The 23495-nt window shown below is 42.3% G+C and overlaps 1 protein-coding gene across 5 annotated transcripts in view; it reads left to right on the plus strand.

Annotated features, from left to right (window-relative positions):
* The first annotated feature begins 2368 nt into the window (after positions 1-2368).
* The window catches only part of ube2q1 (ubiquitin-conjugating enzyme E2Q family member 1), a 67219-nt gene continuing 46092 nt past the window's right edge, over positions 2369-23495 (plus strand). For all 5 annotated transcript variants that reach the window (XR_009654870.1, XM_060923330.1, XM_060923328.1 and 2 more), the window contains exon 1: positions 2369-2970. Coding sequence is in view for 4 of the 5 variants with exons in the window: in XM_060923330.1 (XP_060779313.1) it covers positions 2812-2970 (159 nt within the window). In the remaining variant the exon portion in view is untranslated. The remainder of the gene's footprint in view (positions 2971-23495) is intronic.

Genomic DNA, 23495 nt, shown 5'->3' on the forward strand with positions numbered 1-23495 from the left:
GTTTGAGAAGTCACGTGAGGTGTTGATAATAGTGATCACTTTCACCGGTGTCCACCATTATCGACACCCTGTGGAATTAAGTGACATTTACAACTGTTATATATTGATCTTTGTGTAACATTGTTGAAGTAAATGAAGTACTTTAAAAAAATAAAAGTGCTACGATTTATATATTTTTTTCTGATCCATAACAGAATGGAATGTTCATAGAGTATTTGGAATCCTATTCCAATAAATAGAATTAGACCAGAAGTAAATTCCTAGTGTATAAAAAATTACATGCTTGAAATATTTAGATTTTTCGATTCCATTCGGATTTTTTTTTTTTTTTGCAGTTTGTGGTAAATATCGACCACATATTACAATATCAGTAGACATTTTACATTTTAGTTCGAGGAACGACATGCGACCTTTGGCCTGGATTTTCATGCAGTTATAATGTAAATCGCCTGTTGAGATTTATTGGTAGACTAGAAAACTAGAAATTATTACAAACAACGGCGAATGATTAACACAATGTGATCTATGAAAATACTTAGAAAGTTGAACAAAAAGATTTTCTGACACAGGTTGAACATTATCGGTTCATTTGTCTACAAACATTCAAATTACTTCCTCATTTATGTAAACACAGACATCGATATATTTATATAAAATATATTTTGTATGAAATATCAGTCTATGTAAAACAAATTTTAAATAAAAACTATGTTTTGTTCACTTAATACTACATACATATATGTTATTTACCAGCTGGGAGGTCCGTATCGTGAAATACTGTGACCGAGGTCTTGAAAGTACTGAGCGAGGCCCTCTGAACCGAGGTCAGTATTTAAGGCCCAGGTCACAATATTTCACCACACGGACCGACGTTAAGCTGTTAAATAATATATTTATTTTTTTCTTTACCAAATTCTAACAGAAAATGAGAGTGCCCGAAAGGGAAAACCGAGCCGAGCCGCCATTTTGAATCCTCATTCACGGCTGTAATGCAAATGGCTTCCTCCTCGGTATACAAGTGCACTTCCATGGCAGGAAAAAAACTACGTTTTGCTGCCTATGTAGTCCCCTATTTATATAAATAGGACTCATTCAGGATTCAGCCAGGTTTTTGCTTGGCGTTAGCAAGTTAGAGGTTTTTAGCTTTCTCCTGAAATGTTTTTTTTTGTCTTCCTCAGGGTAGTAAAACTCACTTTTGTTGTAAAGACTGTCGTTATCGCTATCCATGCTGTAAAATTAATGCTATTTTGAATCCTCATTCACGGCTGTAATGCAAATGGCTTCCTCCTCGGTATGCAAGTGCACTTCCATGGCAGGGAAAAAACTACGTTTTGCCGCCTATGTAGTCCCCTATTTATACAAAACTGAGTCATTCAGGATTCAGCCATGTTTTTGCTCAGCATTAGCAAGTTACAGGTTTTTAGCTTTCACCTGAAATGTTTTCTTTTATTTCTTCTTCCTCAGGGTAGTAAAACTCGCTTTCGCTGTGAACACTGTCGTTATCGCTATCCATGCTGTAAAATTAATGCTATTATACTGAGAAATGCTGGCAAAAATGTATAAGATTTTTGATAAGCTTATCAATAAATCTTATTTAAAAAAAGAGAAATGTTGACAAGGCGGCACGGTGGTGTAGTGGTTAGCACTGTCGCCTCATAGCAAGAAGGTCTGGGTTCGAGCCCCGTGGCCGGCGAGGGCCTTTCTGTGCAGAGTTTGCATGTTGTCCACATGGGTTTCCTCCGGGTGCTCCGGTTTCCCCCACAGTCCAAAGACATGCAGGTTAGGTTAACTGGTGACTCTAAATTGACCGTGAATGGTTGTCTGTGTCTATGTGTCAGCCCTGTGATGACCTGGCGACTTGTCCAGGGTGTACCCCGCCTTTCGCCCGCAGTCAGCTGGGATAGGCTCCAGCTCGCCTGCGATGAATCATCTGGATGTCGATAACTGTGGACAAAGGTGTCAATAATTGTGGAACGGTGTCACGTGATCTGACACACTAAGTAAATGAAAGTCTTTTCTACTTTTGCAATGGCCATTATCGTGAAGGTGTCGATAATTGTAGCCGCCGCTCTATTTATTGATTATAAATACATTATCCAAGCCATAAACGCATTCAATTAAGAGTGAATTTAAATGAAATAAAAAAAAAAAACCAGAATAACTCGCTCGACTCGACAGAATCGTGCCTGGTTGAATCCGTAATGACTCCTTCTACACTATGTAAGTGCACTACATATGGGCCTGAGATAATGGCTTTGACACCCTACGTAGTTCACTTTGTATCCACTAGGACGCGATTTGCGATGCGTCCTTTGCCTGGTTTCGCTATGGGCGCGCACGGTATGCTGGGAATGCGCGTTCACGAGACGAACGGTCATCTTTAAACCCCAGAAAGAATCTTCTTCCGTTTAGCGCCACGACTCACAGTCAGAGATACACAGTTCCCTGTATTCAGGGCTGGATTTTTTTTAGATAGTTTATTCAACGGTGAGGTGAAGGACAGGCAGAATTGGTTCGGCGACACATTATGAGTGCTGTATAAGCAGAATCGGTTGCTTGTTGGTTCTCTGACAGCAACAAAACACAGACGCGGGGGGGGGGAAAAAAACCCCGAACGAACCAAGTAAACGAAGGCGTTGTTATTAGCCTGCTAGCTAAGTTAGCTATCATTAGCTCCCAAGCTAAAGGTCTGTCTTAACAACGTATATTTCTTTATTTGTTGCTCTATTGTTCGTTTAAGCACCTCGGACTCGACTGTACGTGACTATATCGGGTCCCGTCTTGTGCTTTTTATCCGGAGATGAGCGCAAGATGTCGGTTTCGGGACTGAAGGCCGAGCTGAAGTTTCTCGAGTCCATTTTCGACACGAACCACGAACGCTTCAGGATCATCGACTGGAAGCCTGATGAGCTAAGCTGCCAGTTTAACGTGACTGGAGAGAAACTGCTTATTATTCACTGCAATATCACGGTAAGAAACCGAACGGTGCTGCTGGCCCCGACGGCGCTCGCGTAGAAAAGAAAAAAAGTTGGGTCACGTCCGAAATTGGTGCTCACTCCCTGCCTAGGCGCACTTCGAAAGAATGTCTTGCGCTGCCTATTAAGTGCACTATGTGTGTTCGAGGAAGCCGTTTGTACCTCGGCCTTTCGCGTTAGCAGACGAGAAGCTAACGTTAGCTAAGAGTTTATCGATTCTCGAAGGAAAAATAGTTAAAACAGGCTGTAATAGGGATTCAAGTGCGTCACTGTGTGGAAACCCGAATCCGATGGTGTTGATTCGGATTTGTTTCAAATCGCACCGTCGTTATATCATGTAGTAAACAAATAGCGTTAGTTGTTAGCATGGATAGCATATTAGCATATAAACGTCGATTATGTGTGAATGACATTTAGCTGTTTGACAAATTGGCTGGCGAGTTGAATTCCTGCTGAGCTATCTTTACTATTTATCGACGTTATTTATTAGTAATAGCTAGCAGGGTTTTTTGTTTGTTTGTTTTGTGTTTGTTTGTTCAGTTACCACAGTAGGGATAAGTCTAACGAACTGACAAATGCTAGCTAACAATGCTAATATTAGGTGTGTGGGTTTTTTTTTTTTTGACATAAAAGAATTGAATTCGCTGTTGAATTCTCGATTCTGATTGGTCAATGTGTTATTAATTATCACTAACAGCAGCTGTGAAAGTAGTTCCGGCTACAAGACAAATCACAGGATTGTATTAAAGCGCTTGTTGTGATCCGGTTCTCGTTTGTGTGGTAACAGTGCGCACAGGGGTTTGTTCAGGAACTGATGAATAAATTAGTGCCGGGGGAGTTTTCTATGAAGAGAGGGTTAATATTTTTGGAAGGAGTCTACGGACGAGTCACGGAAGATTTAAAAATATAATACGAAGTATGGGTCTTTTATTCACGGATACCTAGGGTTATTTTCTTTCTTTTCTGTGAAATATCGATCATAAATTCGTAAAGTAAACATAAATGCAGGTAGGATGTTTTAATTACGAATTCAGCAGTCCAGACATCATGGATGCAAACGGCGCGCCTTTTGGCGGATGCCGCCTTTTTCACGGCTGTCTGGGGGACTTGTGTGAATCACGCAGATCCGATGAGATTTTTTTTGGGGGGGGCGGCGTTGGAGTGTCTGATTATAATTTCATCAAAGTAAATTCTGTATTAAAATTACTAAATAAGCAAATGCCGTTACAGTCCATGAAACATAGGAAGTACAAGTATGAGAAGAAAACGGTAAATCAGAAAGCTGCGCGCCGTTATCTGCTGCTGGCTGCACTTCACTGCACGCGCAAGGATTTCCATCAGTCCAACGTAAGTTGCGTAATTGGCTTTACGTGCGCAGCTTTCTGATTTACTGTTTTCTTCTCATACTTATACTTCCTATGTTTCATGGACTGTAACGGCATTTGCTTATTTAGTAATTTTAATACAGAGTTTAAGGCCAATTTATGCTGACAACGCAGTCCTCGCAGACGGTGTCGCAGATAGTGTCTGTGTAGCCCCCCCACCTTCGCAGACGCTCTGCGCGCACCTCCCAAAAATTGTGACCACCGCAGAAGCCTCGCAGACAAGAGGGCTCTGATTGGTCCACTCTACATCCGCTGTACACGCACTTCCGCTTCCCTACTTTCCCGGTTTGGTTTGCTTTCACGACCGCCATTTTTAAAAACGCGAGCGAAGATGGAGCAGCACGAAGAGCGGTTGATTGAGGAAGTGAGGAAGTACGTACATCTATACGACTCCAGTTCTAGTCATTATAAGTAACCGGAGGATAAACACTCCACTAACCACACCCACCAACTACTCCTAGCGATTTCGCGACTTCGCGCCCCCTTGCGTTGTGGCGGTGAATAACATCGCGCATGCCTATTACTCCCCGCTCAACGATAAATTACAACTGTCTGCGAAAAGCTATCTGCGAAAGCCTTGTCACAAGAGCATGCAGAGGCCTTTACTTTGATGAAATTATAATCAGACACCCCAACCCCCCCCCCCCCCCCCCCCCAAAAAAAAAACCTCATCGGATCTGCACGATTCACACAAGTCTCCCAGACAGCCGTGAAAAAGGCGGCATCCGCCAAAAGGCGCGCCATTTGCATCCCTGAGACATTTAATAGGCCGTTTGCAGGAATTGGTCACGTGTCAGTTTTCCCCGTAGCAACAAGCCCGTGGTGGGCGAGCTAACTTGATGTTCCTTCCATTTCTAGAATAGCTGTTTTTTATTTATTTATTTTTGGATCCGAATTTTCGTGCGTACTTGGAAAAAGTTTGTTTTTAACTTCTGTCGTAAGTTAAAGGGAATAAATCTGCTTCTTATCGGCTAAAAACATCCACAGATGTATTTGTTTTCAAGAATCTTCACACGATAAGCGACCGATAAAAGGTAGAAAAGGAGCGGTTATTATAAAGTTAAAAACATACCTGAGAAATCCGCCATTTCGCACGCGAATTTCTTTCGGCGGCGACCAACTCGAGTCCAAAAAAACTCTTTTACGGCCAATGATTCGCTTTAACTTATGACAGAAGTTAAAACCACCAACTTTTTCCAAGTACACATGAAAATCCGCGTCAAAAAAGACAGTAGAAAAGGTAAAAACAGCTATTCTAGAAATGGATCGCCTACTGTAGCATCACCAGTCAAACTCTTAATGGTTGTCAAGGAACGTCAAGTTAGCTCGCCCACCACGGGCTTGTCGGTGGGCAAAAGAGGGTTAATATTTTTGGAAGAAGTCTCCATTGTTGGTGCTTTTGTAATAGTCAGAAGTAAATTATACAATACGGACGAGTCACGGAATACAGATTCACAGAAGATTTAAAAATATAATACGAAGTACGGATCTTTTATTCACGGATATGTAGGGGTTTTTTTCTTTCTTTTCTGTGAAATATCCATCGTAAATTCGTAAACATAAATGCAGGTAAGATGTTTTAATTACGAATTCAGCAGTCCAGACATTTAATAGGCCGTTTGCAGGAATTGGTCACATGTCAATTTTCCCCGTAGCGACAAGCCCGTGGTGGGCGAGCTAACTTGACGTTCCTTGCATTTCTAGAATAGCTGTTTTTTATTTATTTATTTTTGGACCCGAATTTTCGTGCGTGCTTGGAAAAAGTTTGTTTTTAACTTCTGTCGTAAGTTAAAGCGAATCATCGGGGAGCAAATCTGCTTCTTATCGGCTAAAAGCACATCCACAGATGTATTTATTTTCAAGAATCTTCACACGATAAGCGACCGATAAATAAAAGGTAGAAAAAGAGCGGTTATTATAAGTTAAAAACATACCTGAGAAATCCGCCATTTCGCACGCGAATTTCTTTCGGCGGCGACCAACTCGAGTCCAAAAAACTCTTTTACGGCCAATGATTTGCTTTAACTTATGACAGAAGTTAAAACCACCAACTTTTTCCAAGTACACATGAAAATCCGTGTCAAAAAAGACAGTAGAAAAGGTGTAAACAGCTATTCTAGAAATGGATTGCCTACTGTAGCATTGCCAGTCAAACTCTTAATGGTTGCCAAGGAACGTCAAGTTAGCTCGCCCACTACGGGCTTGTCGCTACGGGGAAAACTGACACGTGACCAATTCCTGCAAACATCCTGTTGTTTTCGACTTCTTAATTTGTTTAATCCGTGATGAAATCCAAAACAGATCCGTGATGTACCGAAACGTCCGGGACCATTCCGTAAATTACTAACATTTGTGTATTAAAATCCGTAACCACTCCATATTTTGTATCCTGTTTTATTATAAAGGTAAATACTTGTGACCATCTGCTACCCAATCCTTACTTTCTATATCAGTCTTTGGGTGAAATACATAAACTTGACTGCCTTTTAGCAAAACAAGTACAAACCCTTTCGTTTTTAAGGACCAAACAAAAGCGGTGATAAACAAAAGGTAAATTTTCTTAAAATACACTACATACTTGATATCGAATCAGCAGCCCTGGCGAACCATGAGGTGAATTTCGTTCATCTTTTTATTTGTTTGATTATCTTCCGATACCACGTAGTTATAACCAGGTTTCTCTTATTTCATTTCTGGTTCTGATCGGTTCCGAAGTTTATCAAGAAGTGGAACAGGTAATCGAACTTGATCAGGATAAGTGCCGATTGGTTACGAAGTTTCGCTATTGTTAGACTCGTTCTTGCAACGCGATGACATCGTGGCTTCTTGTGTACCTTTTGATAACGCGAGATCACGATTCGCCGTTCTGGTGGTTTGTAATGCGCATACGCAGTGCGCGATCGTTACACTCGTTCTTACAGCGCAATGACATCGTGGCTTTGCGTCGATGAGGCAGCAGCCACAAAAATGGCGTTTCAGAGTTGTGCTCTGTGCATTCTTCGTTTGCAACCACATGACCAAAACTGCTGGTCATCGACTGCCGCCATGCTGGAGGATTTATACGCACATGCGTACTAGGGCTGTGCCGATAGACGATGCCATCGTCCATCGACGATGGTGGTCATCCATCACGATGGAGAGCCACCATCGTGATACCACGCCCCCTCCGGTCATAAACATGCATATACAGTATCATCTGGGCCTTTTTAACCTAAAAAGTTAGTTTTTGTTAGTTTAGTTAGTTTTGTTTAATATATAAATATATTATATAACACATAATTATAAATGCATAATTATATAATTCATTATAAAGTAATATCCTATTACCGCTTGTTCACGTAGGCTATGGTGCAGGGATGTGCTAGTGAACATAACATGTGGTTACACAAATACAGTATGCTACTAATAATAAATTTTGACTTCATTTTTTATTCTACACTATACTTTTAATGTAAAATTTGTCATGTTCAAACAAATAGCCACTATTAACAGTCGGGAAATATTGCACCTTATCAAACGGCAGTGAAGCGCAGACTTCGGCAGAAGTCAAATAACTTTAATCTGGTAAACAGGCCTACTTTCAGACTCAAAATGGTCCACTCTAAGCCATAATGTCAAACCAAATGGAAGAATGAAGGTGATTCTGATAAATGTAAAGACAGTAAAAAAAAAAACAATATTAAATCATGATTTTAAAAGCTGGTGCAATAATTCAAACACTAATAAATTGGAAAAATTAGCACGTTCAAGTGCGCACTAAAGGCCGAAACGCATCTTCAATTGATATGGTGTAAATAAACAATGAGTAATAGCTTAAGTGTAGTTTCTTCTCCTAGTTTGAATACTAGTCTTTCATTGTTAGAGCAGATTAATATCTTGCCGTGATCAGTGAGTGCTCGGGGAGGTTCATTTCCACCTGCGCTTTGCGCAGCTCATTTCTCCGAAGCCAGCTGTGCGCAAACGCAGTGTTGACTGCTCGGCAAACTCCAAACGCTCGGTCTGTACTGGCCCTCTGTTGCGCAAGCGAGTTGGTTATGGCCAGGTTCAAATTGTGCCCAAAACAACTTAACCACGGCCATTTCAATTGCCTGATGGCTGTGACAATAATCGCCCCGTTGTTATACAGGCGATCTTTTTCTCCTCTATTTTCCATTCGGCAAGTGTCTCGCGCAATGCGTCTTCTAAATTGTCCGCTGAATATGTGTCTGGCATGAAACTCGTCTGCAGGCATTTGGACTGCATTGCCCACTCTCGGTCCACATAATGTACGGTAGCTGACATATAGGGCATCATGTTGCAGCTGGACCACATATCCATTATCAAGGCCAAATATTCCACATCACCTAGCGCTTTTTTCCCTTTACGTGCCAAAGCCTCGGATGAGTATCTAATACTTTTAATAATAATAATATATTTAATAATGTGGTATTAAAATCCCCCCCCCCCCCCCCCCCCCCCCCCAACGATATGATCGTCCATCGCGATGTTTGCACTGTAAATATCGTCGATGCCAATTAAGGGGACATCGCACAGCCCTAATGCGTACAGTGGCAAGAGTATAAACTGGAAGGTAAAGAGGAGCTTCATTTAGAAGCTTGTCATCATTTCTCGAATCTGTTTTAAAAAGGTTCATTTTGACTGCTTCAAAAGACTGGTATCGAACACACTAGATAACATTTAGTGATAAAAGAGCACTCACCGGACGAGGAGGCCGTGCATGGACCTGAATCTCGTTCGATTGACTCTGTGATCGTTTGGGAAGATTCTTCAATGATTTTGCGTTTCTTTCTCACATTTCGAGCATGCTTTAGTAGCGACCATCTTTGATTTTGTGTGTGTTGGAGCGCAGTCTGGATCTGTAAACCTGTCGATCAGCTGGTTTCCTTAACGGAAAGAAAAAGCAAAGTAAAAGCAGCAGCATCGAAAATTATATCCAGCTCTTTTAAATCATCATAAAAGCCTTCGTCAGATCACGGCTTTGTCACGTTTGACAGCGGCGAGTTTCTGCACGACCAGGCTATTAAACGATCCAGTGTTTCTTATATATTGCGATCTTTCTTTAATAACTAGCTTGTAGCACTTTTATTATTGATAAAAATGTTCACTACAGACTCGTGTGGGTTTTTGCTTTCTCGTCACTTAGATCAGCCCAGTTTATGTTGGACAGCCATCGACGTCTACGCTCCGTGGACGTCGATGGCTGTCCAACATAAACTGGGCTGATCTAAGCGACGAGAAAGCAAAAACCCACACGTTTATTTTATCAATAAAACTTTTTTTTTTTTTCTCCTTGATTATTTATAACTGCTGGAATTTTATAGTTGCGCCCACATTCAATTACAGCGGTGAAGAAACGCAAGGAATTCTTGAGAGTAGCAACCTCTCGAGCATATCTTCTATCGTAAATGCGCGCCGCTCGAGTTTGCGTCTATCCTCCAACACGGCCCACTCCTGGTTCAAAGGCTCATGCGTAATTAGTTATGATGTCACATGGAAACAAAGACTCATCTGCCGATTAGTTATGGCCCTTTTCCACTACCCTTTGTCAGCTCACTTCAGCCCGACACGGCTCGCGTTTCGACTACCTCAGAGCAGCACGACTCGGCTCGCTTCAGCCTCACTCAGCACCCAAAACTCGCACGGTTTTGGAGTGGGGCTGAAGCGAGCCAAACCGAGCCGAGTGGGGCTAGGGGCATGAGGAGACACTCCCTTGTGCACTGATTGGTGAGGAGGAGTGTCCTCACATGCCCACACACGCCCCGCGAGCACGGTGGGATCTGTCAACACCGTAAGAAGAAGAATTACGAGAATTTCTGAAGACTTATGCGCCTCGCCTCATCTATACGCTCTTGCCAGTATCTGTTGGCGTTGTCGGTGACAACAAGCCACAGCACCAAGACCAGCAACACTAACGACTCCATGTCCTCCATGTTTATTGTTTACTCTCCGGGTCGTGAGACTACCGCTTAAAAGGTCACTGATGTCACTGTTTGCGCCGCCTAACGACATCACGTGACGTCCACCCACTTTCGCTAACTCCACCCAATGTGTCCACCCACTTCCAGCCAGCACGGTTCAGCGCGGTTGTAGTTGAAATGCAACTCCAACAGCCCCGCTCAGCTCGACCCAGCCCAACTCAGCCGCGTTGGTAGTGGAAAAGCAGCATTAGTCTTGGCTCGACTTTATCTGGCGCTTCTAGCTCCGTCATGTGGCTACCATCAGCTAATAGCGTCACCGTGGAGACGGTCTTTGTGACATCCGTGTCGCCTCGGACTCGGAGCAACGTCAGTAAAATTAATCATGCGTATGAAATCCGTCACCAGTCCATAATATACTGAAACGCCCATGACCGAGCTGTAAATTATTAGCGTCCGTGGTAAAATCCGTAAGTACTTCGTATCCTTTTTATTATATTTCTGTAATCCGTAGCCTGTGACCTTCGTATTTTGTGAACCATCAAAGCTTGAACTTTTCCGCTCTGGGAGAGCGTTTTGAGTAATTTGACAAGCTGTGTTTTTGGCCTAATTTACTTTGTGAGAGGATGATGAAGGAATGACTTTTGTTTTTAATAGGGGTGTAACGATACGATACGATTCGACTCATTTAGCTGAAAATTTGAATATTAAAGAACTGCAACGATTCAAGTTTTTTTTTCCATAAGCAGTGCAAAACAGCATAGTACAGCTTCACCTTATCTTAAAAATAAATGATTAACTTTATACATTTTCCAATATTTTGATGGAATAAACCAACTTTGTGATCTGGGGACTTTTGAAAAACGACGAGCTCAAGTCGCAGAAATCGAGCTCCAAAGTCGGCTAAAGTGTCCCATTTCCCAAGCCCCTCTCTCAGGCAGTGTAGGCGTCGGGATGGTGCTGTCGAAATGTTACCGAAGAGCTCTTTTTAACCGTGTAAAGGCCTCTGCATGCTCTTGCGACAAGGCTTTCGCAGATAGCTTTTCGCAGACAGTTGTAATTTATCGTTGAGCGGGGAGTAATAGGCGTGCGCGATGTTATTCACCGGCACAACGCAAGGGGGCGCGAAGTCGCTAGGAGTAGTTGGTGGGTGTGGTTAGTGGTGTGTTTATCCTCCAGTTACTTATAATGACTAGAACTTTTTTTTTTTTATAATGACTAGAACTGGAGTCGTATAGATGTACGTACTTCCTCGATCAACCGCTCTTCGTGCTGCTCCATCTTCGCTCGTGTTTTTAAAAATGCCGGTCGTGAAAACAAACCAAACCGGGAAAGTAGGGAAGCGGAAGTGCGTGTACAGCGGATGTAGAGTGGACCAATCAGAGCCCTCTTGTCTGCGACGCTGTCTGCGAGGCTTCTGCGGTGGTCACAATTTTTGGGAGGTGCGCGCAGAGCGTCTGCGAAGGTGGGGGGGCTACGCAGACACTGTCTGCGATGCTATCTGCGAGGACTGGGTTGTCAGCATAAATTGGCCTTAACAGGGCTGAACGATATGGACAAACTTTCATATCTCGATATTCATGCCAGATATCTCGATTATTGATACGATATGACTACGGGTTCGGTGAAAACCAAGCATTTTTCAGAAAAATAAAAACATCATAGTACAAAAAAAAATGTGGAAAATGCAGTTTTATTTTTAAGAGCTCACTGCCAATCATCAACATTAACATAAATTACGAATAAATAAATTACAAATCAAACATTTTACTGCAGCTCTGCTTTAACAACAGGTCCGTGGTTGTGGCGAAATGATCGATTTCACGGAGCTCGGATTCAACGTTCATTATAGCGTTTCGGAATGGCCGCTTGATTAAAATGTGTTCGGGATGGTATTTTATAACGCTTGTTCAGCATCCGAACAAGGGATGGCGAAAACTAAAAAAAAAAAAAAATCTTGACCGACCACCGAGCCTCATTAGTCGGTTAACCTATGAGTTTAAAATTCTAGAATTGGAATTATTAGAATCTATTCTAAATCTAACCGCGAGCATCCGCACATTCCGTCCCAGTCGCTGCCCTCCACTCACATTACGTTTTCTACAGCGCGAAACATTTAGTGAAACGCGGCACTGATGTCGAGGGGTTTGTATTGGAGCGGAGGACAAATGGCTCCAGCTGAGAGACAGTTTCAGTTGGCCATGATGGCTTTGAAAATAAAGTCAAGTGCTAGAAGAAGTACATAACATTCAGTGATGGGAATAACGGCGTTAAAATAAAGGCTGTTATGACGCCGGGTAATCTAATTAATTAGCTACAATCGTTATAACGCCGTTACCAATATCAACACGCCATTACTGCATGGTATTGAAGTTGCTCTGAAGCCGTCACCGACTTGGCTCACAGACATGAGCTGCGTTTGTCACTCCTCCTCCAGACACCGCTGTCATTTCATTCTCTCCCCTTCCCTCCAAAAGTCGGCATCCGCGCCTTTAGTTTGCGTGGAGAGATATGATCTGCAATAACGTGCATTGTTGGCTACAGTCCGAAACATACTTTCAGAATGCACTGGCCAAGGCAGGACTAAACTCGATCTGCCTTCTAATAATAATTAAAAAAACAGAATAGTAATTTGTAAGCTAAAAAGTCTAGCCTGATGCTTTTTGAGACTTTTCTGTCACCGAGTGGCTGCTGTGTTCAACTGGGGCGGGAGGGCGGGACATGACTGAATGGGTGTTTCTGATTTGTCAGCTGTCGTCCTTACACTGCATGGCATGCCCCAAGCGTTTACAGCACAGAATTCCAGGTTCTCCGCTCCAAAATCAGCAGCTTCAAAACGTGTGTTTTTTTTGTTTTTTTTTAACCGACAACCAAAAAAAATTAACCAGTTGACGTTGATTCGGTCAACCATTGGTCTAACGGTCATCGGTTAATATCCCTAGTCCGAACCTTTTTTTTTTTTTAAAGCCCTCTTTCGAGACTGTGTACATGTCTTTTGCAATGTGGTATGTTATAGCGTCTGTAATTTCTTTACGTCTGGTGGACGTCGACTCGTACGGTGTAACGCTACTGAACGCATCAGCGATCAGACTTTGCTTTGGCTTATTTTGGGCTGACTGAAGTCCCCGGTGTTTCTCTCATTCTCATACACTCTTCGTGCAGCACGCGATGGTGTCGTTTCAGGTGGTGAAACATGTTTGTTGCGCTACCTTGCTTCATCGCAATTTTTGCTAAGCACGACCTGCACAACACCTCACCCTGGTTAACATCGTCCTTTTTGAATCCAAAATGCCTCCAAATAATGGAGGATGATTTATGTTTTGGCACCAAGTCAGATTCTGCACCGCCACCGGCCGCATTATCTTCCGCACTCTTCTTTCTTTCGCCCTTTCTTTCTTTCTTTCGCACCCTTTCTTTCTTTCTTTCGCCCTTTCTTTCTTTCTTTCTTTCGCCCCTTTCTTTCTTTCTTTCTTTCTTTCGCCCCTTTCTTTCTTTCTTTCTTTCGCCCTTTCTTTCTTTCTTTCGCCCTTTCTTTCTTTCTTTCGCCCTTTCTTTCTTTCTTTCGCCCTTTCTTTCTTTCTTTCGCCCTTTCTTTCTTTCTTTCGCCCTTTCTTTCTTTCGCCCTTTCTTTCTTTCGCCCTTTCTTTCTTTCGCCCTTTCTTTCTTTCGCCCTTTCTTTCTTTCGCCCTTTCTTTCTTTCTTTCGCCCTTTCTTTCTTTCTTTCTTTCGCCCTTTCTTTCTTTCTTTCTTTCGCCCTTTCTTTCTTTCTTTCTTTCGCCCTTTCTTTCTTTCTTTCTTTCGCCCTTTTCTTTCTTTCTTTCTTTCGCCCTTTCTTTCTTTCTTTCTTTCGCCCTTTCTTTCTTTCTTTCTTTCGCCCTTTCTTTCTTTTGCCCTTTCTTTCTTTTGCCCTTTCTTTCTTTTGCCCTTTCTTTCTTTTGCCCTTTCTTTCTTTCGCCCTTTCTTTCGCCCTTTCTTTCTTTCGCCCTTTCTTCCTTTCGCCCTTTCTTTCTTTCGCCCTTTCGCTCTTTCTTTCTTTCGCTCTTTCTTTCTTTCGCTCTTTCTTTCGCTCTTTCTTTCTTTCGCCCTTTCTTTCGCCCTTTCTTTTTCTTTCACCCTTTCGCCCTTTCTTTCGCCCTTTCTTTCGCCCTTTCTTTCGCCCTTTCTTTCTTTCTTTCTTTCTTTCTTTCTTTCTTTCTTTCTTTCTTTCTTTCACCCTTTCTTCTTTTTGCCCTTTCTTTCTTTTGCCCTTTCGCTCTTCCTTTCGCCCTTTCTTTTGCCCTTTCTTTTTCTTTCGCTCTTTCTTTCGCTCTTTTTCTTTCGCCCTTTCTTTCTTTCTTTCGCCCTTTCTTTCTTTCGCCCCGCTGTGTCTGTAGTGTGCGCGCGCGTCTGTCTCCCTCGCTCCCGCCCTCATATGTGTTTGTCATTGGTTGGCTTCAGCTGTCGATCCACAGCAAGCATGAAATAAGGTTTGTGGTTGGCTGGCCTTGGCGGTGCATTCAAGGGCAATCGTAAAAATGATGTCTGTTGTGACTGCCAGAGCTGTACATGCAGGGCGAGCGCGGGGAGGGGAAATCTATATCGTTGCTTTTTCGATATTAATATCTTGAATGTTCATATCTAGATATAGATACAATAATGATATATCGTTCAGCCCTGCCGTGTAACGCGTATTAGTTGTTGCAATCCGGCGCTGTCAGTCACAAATGCAGACAATTCCCATCGTGGGAATGAAACCGGAGTCCTGGACGCTGTCTCTGAAAGTGGTCACATGACCAGCGTGCTCTCTTTATATTTGTCTGGCATGTATAATTAATAGAATGCTGAGATCACGCGTTTTTGAGTTGCGCTGCATCATGTCATGACGTATCGTTACACCTAGTACTGCATGTCTCTGCTGTAATGGAAGTGATGACGAACTAACTTGTTGTGGCTGTTCCACATTATACGTCGAGGTGGTCGTTGTAACGTCGCACCACCGTTGATTGTTTTCCGATAGCAGCACACCCCAGGTGTTCTATTCACGCCATACGACAGTGACAGACCCATCACACAGGTTTAAGGATTTATTTGTTTGTTTTATTATTTGTTTGATGGCATCAAATAGTGTAATGAGGAATGTGTTTTGGTTTGTTTTTTGTTTTCTTATCTTTCAGTAACTTTTTTTTTTTTTTGGGGGGGGGGGGCGGGAGATATAGAAACTGGTTCTGTCCATCCAGTCGCATTTTCATTTCCGGTCCATATCTTTAAAACTACTGACGATTAGGGCTGGGAATCGATCCAGATTTCCTGGATCGATTCGATTCCGATTCATAAGGTCACGATCCGATATCGATCTACTTGGATATTGCTGGATTGTCACTTTAAAGTAAAAGCTGTCCCTATTGACAGGAACAGCCCCATATGTGTTTGTGCATACGGTATTTCTTGAGGTCCAGCAGTTGCAGGTCAACGCCACCCTCTCGGCAGACTTCAGCGAATGTGCAAGCGTGTCTTTTGTTTTCGCATACATTTCTTGGATAAGTTTCGCTCAAATGTTTGCGACTGGGCAGGACATAGCGTGGTTCCAGTCTCTTCACCAGTAGCTTGAATCCAGCATTTTCTACGACACTGTAGGGGCGTAGGTCTTTACTAATAAATATTCCGACACCCTCGGTTATGCTCAAGGCACGCTGAGAATTTGAAGGAAATTTAACACCAAATGCCTTCTCCAGTGCAGTTTGATTCGCCGCAGGTTTAGCTGAAACTGTGTCGGCGTGGTGCCTGGATAAGCGGTTGCGGAGATTGGTTGTATTGCCACTATATTTTACCTCTATGTGGCACAGTTTGCACACTGCTTTTGTTCTGTCGAGTTCGTCTCTGTCCTCGTAACGTTTGAATCCAAAGTAATGCCATACATCAGCTTTCAGGCCAGGCGGTGATTTTAGCTGTGCAGCTTCAGCCATCTCGCGTTCTTAAGTTTCGGTTTCGTTTGCCGGCACCCGCTTTCTATCGCGGTCCTTGCGCGGTCGAGAAAATGGTGCCAATGGAGCACTTGCATGTGACGTCACAGCCGATCCAGATTGTGACAGACGCCATCGGTCAAACGCCATATTTCCGCCTTCTACTTCTGGTTCTACTTCTGCTTTTACTTCTACCTTTTCTTCTGGAAAGCCCTACTATATACAATTCTACTACAACGGCTGCGGCTACAAGCTCTCCCTACCTGTGCACGTTTGTTTTTTGTGTGTTTTTGCGTGTTGTTCGTCTGTACCGGACTTCAATATCCACTACAAACGTATGGACTTACTGGACATTGGTTTCCAGCAGAAAATGACGGTTTGTAGCGATTTCCATCGCATGCACAACATTCCGGACGAGATAGCGAGACCAGCGGGGTCTCCGTGGATTGTTATCGGAAGCAAAGCGAAGGAGGCGGCGTCGGGAGCGGAAGCAAAAGCGAGGCTGCAGAGCCGGCCTGTTGACTAAGCTCAGAAAACAGCCACTCAAACCTCCACTGCTAAGCCTCTATCTCTCCAACGCCAGATCCATGGTAAACAAGACGGACGATTTGGAATTACAGCTGGAATTACCTTATTCTATTCTATAATCGGCTGGTCAGTGCTATACTCAATACTTAAGTGACTTACCCGTCCAATGAGGATTATTTTCTTGTTTACAAGATGCCACATCTGAGTCGCTGACAAATCCTGAATTTCTGTAAAGATAATTGTCCAGAGATTTATAAGCAGCAGTGTTTCACCACTGAACAGCGAGGGGAAAGTTAATGAGGTAATTATACACGTCTGGGTATTCCGCTGGCAGTTCAATTACCACTGACACGGTCGTGAAAACTACGTCCGGTAAGCGATAAGGGTCACTAATCTGTAGGTCGTTTATTTTAGACATATATCTAGTTATCTGTTCATTAGAAAAATGAGCCGTGTAGTCCGTCGGTTGAAATTGATCCATTCTGTACACGAGTGCAGCAGTATTCAGCTGTGTTTTTTACCGACAAGATGGCGGCTGTGTACTTTCCGGTCACGTGACTGCAAGATCTCTATAGACCCTTTTCAGTCACGTGACCTTCGTAACAGCGACCGCCATTTTGGACATGTAGTGGACTTCGGCTCGAATCGGTTTGAATGCGAGGAAGGCGACAAACATAAAAGAAAAAGGAGCGAGATGCAGAAAACTGTATTTACTAGTTTACTGTAATTATGATCTGGCAGCTATTTACACCGGATCCAGTGTAAATAGCTGCCGGAGCCAACGTCCGAGGTTCCGGAGCCAGCGCTAGCTCGCTAGCTCGGACGTTGGCTCCGGCAGCTATTTACACTGGATCCGGTGTAAATAGCTGCCAGATCATAATTAACAGCAATGTAATGCCTTTTCTGGCTAATTTTATTCGTCTTACCTCCAACAAAGTGGTCACTACACAAGCGTTGGTATGCCGAGGGCTGCCAATCTTTCCTGTTTATGGCCGCTATCCATCTTCTCCGTCGGGATCCGATAAAATGATAAACCTTGCCTTGTTTGTTGATGGTTACTACATCCAGGTGCACAACAATATAGTGGCATGATGGAAGTCTTGCTGAAAGTAAAAACTTTCTTTGCTGCCGTTCCTCAATGTTGGCTGTGGTAAACTACTGGTAGTACATGTCCAAAATGGCGGCCGCGTTTGTCGTGACGTCACGTGAAAAGGGTCCATAGCCACCTGGAAGAGATCGATCCACACATTTTTGGATCGTGGATCGATCTTTTGAACCCAGCCCTACTGACGATATCTTGTATACATATCAAGCAACATATGAACTGCTGCCTTTTGCTATTTTGGATGTTTTCCCCAGAAAAAAATTAAAGCCCTAAATTCAGGCATGATGATACACAGACAATTGAGCGCCGACAGCACGAAAGCGAACGCCAAAGGCGCAACGCGAAACTGTGTGTGGGGGAGTCCGGGGGCATTTTCAGGGTCTCTGAGAGGTTTTAGATCCATGATTATAGGCTAGATTTTACCAGCGTTTCAATGATTTCTGACCTAAATAGTATTAATGTATACACGTTTTGAAATTTCACCTTAAAGTTCAACATGCACGTTAAACTGTTTTGTTATAGATTATTTAGGTATATGATAGATTTGAAAATCTACAAAGATCCCTTCATTATCCATCATCAAGTGGTGTTGTAGCAAAAATGTGCATGAGAACATGAACAGTGGTTTGCTTCGTCTTATGCAACCCAATGAAGAGAATCGATCATCATGACCTCCTGTTGATCATAAAGGGATCTGAACCCAAGACCTGCTACTTTAAAATAAGTTGCTGTAGTAGTATAACTAATGATTTAGAATGTTTCTGATGCAATTACCGTAATATATGTATAACTAAGATGCACTGAAAAGAAAAGTAAGGCAACTGCATATTATAAAAGTTTAAATTTTGGCACTTTATTAAATGGACTAGATTAAGATTAAAACATATTTAAAGGGAAACTTGATTCATACGTTTAAGTTTGCAGAAAGATTATGTACTTAAACACATTCATGAAGAGAATTTGTTAATACATGTCAAATGTAGCGTAATTTCGAATAATAATGATAAGCGTATTTGGCAGTGTGACGTCACTGAGCCTTTAACAAAAGAATAATCCGGAGCCTTCGTTTGTTAAATGGATCCCAGTGACATCACACTGCCCAAAATGCTGATGATTATTATTTGAAATGATGCTACAGTATATTTGACACGTTTGGACAACTTCACTTCGTGAGAGTGTTTATACTGTAAGTACATAATCTTTCTGCAAACCCAAACTAATGAATTAAAGTTTTCTACTCCTTTAAAGCAGATTAATTCTCCTCGGCTTTTGCTTGGCCCAGTGTTGGCCAACCCTCTCATAGTCCATCTCGCGGTCATCCATGCTGATGTGGATCAAATTATCCAGCAAGTCTTCTCCTAACTTTATTAAAATCACTCGGCTTTACCCGTCTGGTGGGGGACGACATCGGCAGCTAACGAGATCGCTTATAATGAATCGGAAAATTCCGGGATGTCTGATGTTTTCTTTCGATGTTTTTATTGGACGGTTTGAACACGTGGTCTTGGCCTAGCCAACAGATTAGTTTGTTTACATCAGGGTTTTTTCTAGAAAAATTTAGTATGAGGGCGCTCACCATGGCGAGGGAGTGAAGCGGGGGGGGGGGTGGTGGTGCCGGTTGTCCCCCCCCGCCGTGCAAAGCCTTTGAAAAATGCTCCAATGGGACATTCTGAGGCTATCTGAGAGGGAAATTGTAACAAATTGTCTGTCAACATTGAAAAAGAAAGAAGTAATCTTCTTCTGCCCCGGACAGTCTTTGGCTTTCTTCCGCTTCGTGCCGCGGGATGACATCTTTAAATGCCCAAGTGTCAACAAAAACAACTCGCGAACTACTTCTGTCAAAAGCTCCCGCGTCGGTGGGTGAAAGGTCATTCAGTCTCGAGAAATCTCGCTCTATAAGTCAGCTGACCTTGTATGTAACCCATGTCAAATCTCGCGAGAGCAGCCGCGACAAGTAAACAACTAAACAACATGGCGCCTCAGTCTGGAAAACGCCAATTCGGATTGTTTTTGCACCGTCTGGCGGTGTATCTACTATGATTGGAATATTTTTGGAGCAATTATAACGTATTGATGATCGGACACATTGTCACGTAGTGTTGCTGGGATGTTTTCACGGAGTCGGTAAGGGGGCGCACGCCGAGAGTAAGAGGGCGCAGCGCCCCTGTTCCCCCGTTTAGACGAAAGCCTGTACATCATACCATGCGGACATATTACTTTGACAGACGTTGGAAAAAAAGACCGCTTGTTGAACACAAATATCAATCAATATGTAAATGGATCTGTTATTTGCTCTCCTATGTATCTAGTTACTTGTGGGTAGGAAATTTAACGTATCGGTATAAATCTAAGCCTATCGGATTTTAGCTAAAGCGACTAAGCGTATCGGCAGGCCGAGGAAGCGTGTCGGGCCCGATGCGCTAAAACGCTTTGGGGAAAACCATGGTATATTTTATTTAATTTTTTTCAAAATTTTTACCTGAAAATAGATTTCAACTTGGTTTCTAAGAGCAATGTTCGTTTCCGGAGCATATATCCAAAACTGTTCATAATACGGATTTGAAACTTGGTATGCATGTTAACAAGGTGATGTAGATGTGCCTTTTCATCCTGAGAATTTTAAAATTTTTCATGTTTCCACGGAAACAATTTCAGACTTCGTCTCTCAGGTTTTGTTTCCGGAGCAGAACTTGAAAACTGAGTGGTACGCAGGGCTCGAAATTAACTTTTTTTCTTTGTGTCCCCCAGTGGTCCCGAATTCTGTGTTGTATTGTCCCGAATGGAAGCAATAGTGTCCCCATTTTTTTCCTCTCTGAAATAACCAGTGGTTAATATTATCATATGAAGTTACTATTATATTTGTAACTATGCGATTTTGAACCCTTTATATCCTTTTTACAATAAGTCACAAGACACAAGCGACACATGTCCTATACATCATCTACTTCAAAATTACAGTTATTGCATTTTCAGTTTATTAAACTTTGGCGATCTCACTGTATGAATAGATACCCGTTTATTTAAAGGGGCCAACTAGCTCATTCAGAAAATGTTTCAACTCCCTACATCTGCAGTACACTTTAGTTGAAAATAAGACCCCTTTTATGTTCGTTTCATCTACTTATACCTTGAATATCTGTTGGCACTTATAAGGCCAACTTATAATTTTCACCATTACCGTTATCCATTTTTATGAACTTTCCGTTATCCATTTTATGAACTTTCGCTGCCGAAACGTGGGTTAGCAACATCAGCATAGTGGCAGGTCCGAGCCTAGTTGTGCTGCTGACTGACTAAACTTTCTGAACTAGAAAGACACCAAGAAAACTCACTTATTCTGTTGAACGGTATCTTCCGTCAATATCATCCACATCATTCCTGTTGTATTTTATAACGTGTCTAACAATGTTCATTAAGTTCATTCAGTTGCTAGCGTTGCCTGCAGACCAGGCGATGACACTTTGGATCCTGAAGGTCCCGGAGACGTTATGTCTGGGCTTTCAGTTTCTTCCCCGCGGTCGGTCCGCTTCAACCACTTCAGCATTTTTGTTCTGGCAAGAGTCGGCGCAGCGTGTGCGGTAGCAATTCCATTCCAAGTCCATATAATGCGGACTCCGGCCGAAGATTCTAGAACAGAATGCGCTGCTCTGTAGCCTACGGATGCAGGTGCATCGAAACTGTAGCTACTATGTATTTTTCGCTGTTAACGTTTTAAAATTAAAATTGACAAATTAGGTGAATGTCTACGTACGTGTTACGGCTTTGCAAATAATATTAATGTAGAACTTTTTTTCTAGATCTATTTTTTTCCAATATCCCAGGATTGTCCCAGATATGATAATTTTGTGTCCCGATGACATTTTTTATGGTCCCCGGGACGTCGGGACATCATTAGTTTCGAGCGCTGGTGGTACGGTCTTGAAAGTTGGTATATGTGTTGATTAAGTAATGTATATGTGCCTTTTGATACTAAGAACTGTGGGAAATTTTAATTTTTAGCTCACCTGGACCAAAGATCCGTTGGGTTTATGCCATGGGCTGCTGAGGTCAGTGTAAAGAGGTGTGTAGGGTTGGTTTCCTGCAGCAGAACTTGAAAAATGTGACAAATAATATCTTGAAACTTGGTATATAGGGCGAGGGGATATAGGTGATCGTTTTTCTTGGTTTTTTTTTTTTAAGTCCTGTTTGAATTTATCACAGTGAGTATTGTCATTGTGTTACTCTGACTAATTTACAGTGAATTATTTAGTATATTTGAGGTGCTGGAGTAGAGCACCTTAATATATCTTCAACCGCTGACACTTTTTTTTTTTTCCCCCCCCTTTTCTCTCTCATCTCTAGTTCGTAGATGTTGGAAACCTGAATCTCATCAGGCTTAGACATATGAGATTTTGGATTTATTCCCCCCCCATCATATGCAGACAAACTGATGTCAGCGTATCATAAAACAATGGTCGGTGTATTATTTGTGTGCACAAATGAAAGAATAACAGACGGTAAAGAGATTCACGTTGTGGTGTTCTTTCTAGCAAGTCGTCTTTCATGCGGACGTGGAAAGACTGAACTCGGAATTACGTACGCGTAGATGCCTCCATGAATGAGTTTATAATGTTCACAAGCAGCCAGCCAGCTGACATTCATGATGAGATGATAACGTCGTCGCTTTCTCAGAACCGTGAACTGTCCAGTCAGCATTATAGAGATAACCAACGCGTGTTGATTGACGTAAAGTAAATGCCACTATAAACTCATATAAATCACTCAACTGCTTTAATTACTGACGACCGTGTGAGCCGCCATGTTGCCAGTGACGTCACGGGCTGAACTAGGGGTTGAGGAGACTTTCCTGATCTCTCGAATGTCGCATTATCAGGATGCGATGTTTCGGTCTGAGGTTTCAAACAGTGTCCTTTTTTTGAGTAATACTGTGAATCCTTCATTCAGTTGTGATGATTGGCTGTGAAACTGCAAGTGTGTCGTTCTTATTTCTTGTTCCCCTTTTTTGTTTTGCTAAATCTACATCAACAGTGGTGATATTCAGGGGATTTTCTAGGAAAATTTAGTGCGAGGGGTCCCTCCCCCTTCCGTCGTGCGAAGCCTTTGAAAAATTGAGGCTACAATGGGACATTCTGAGGTTGAGAGGGAAATTGTAACAAATTGTTTGTCAACCTTGAAAAAGAAAATAAACCTGTCACAACAACACTTAATTCAAATTCTACTACCTCAAAATTCAAATTACGCATAATGCTAATTCCTCATGATTCAAATTGGAATTTATAATTCAAATGAATCAAACTTACGAAGTATTAAACATTCATCAGAGAAATCTGTTTTCTTATACTAGAATAAGGTAGTTAGTTGTTCAAAATGAAGAAAAGTAAAATAATTCCAGAGCAAAATTTTCTTTAAAAGGAAACTAAAAAAGTAAACATTGTCAAGTTGGAATCCAACCCAAATCATAAAGTTTGAAACCATGCAAAAAATGTGAGCGCGCTTTAAAAAAAAAAAATTTTCCTGGAACTCGGCCTTTTTCTCATTTTGCTTTTCCACTGAACACTCGGTGCCTTCATCAGAGCAAGACGTCTGGTCTTCGTTCGTCACGGATTCCGTGACGCCGCTGTCACATCGCTCGGTTGGAGCGTTCTCCA

The sequence above is a fragment of the Neoarius graeffei genome, chromosome 6, assembly GCF_027579695.1.
Source record: "Neoarius graeffei isolate fNeoGra1 chromosome 6, fNeoGra1.pri, whole genome shotgun sequence".
Taxonomy (NCBI): Eukaryota; Metazoa; Chordata; class Actinopteri; order Siluriformes; family Ariidae; genus Neoarius; species Neoarius graeffei.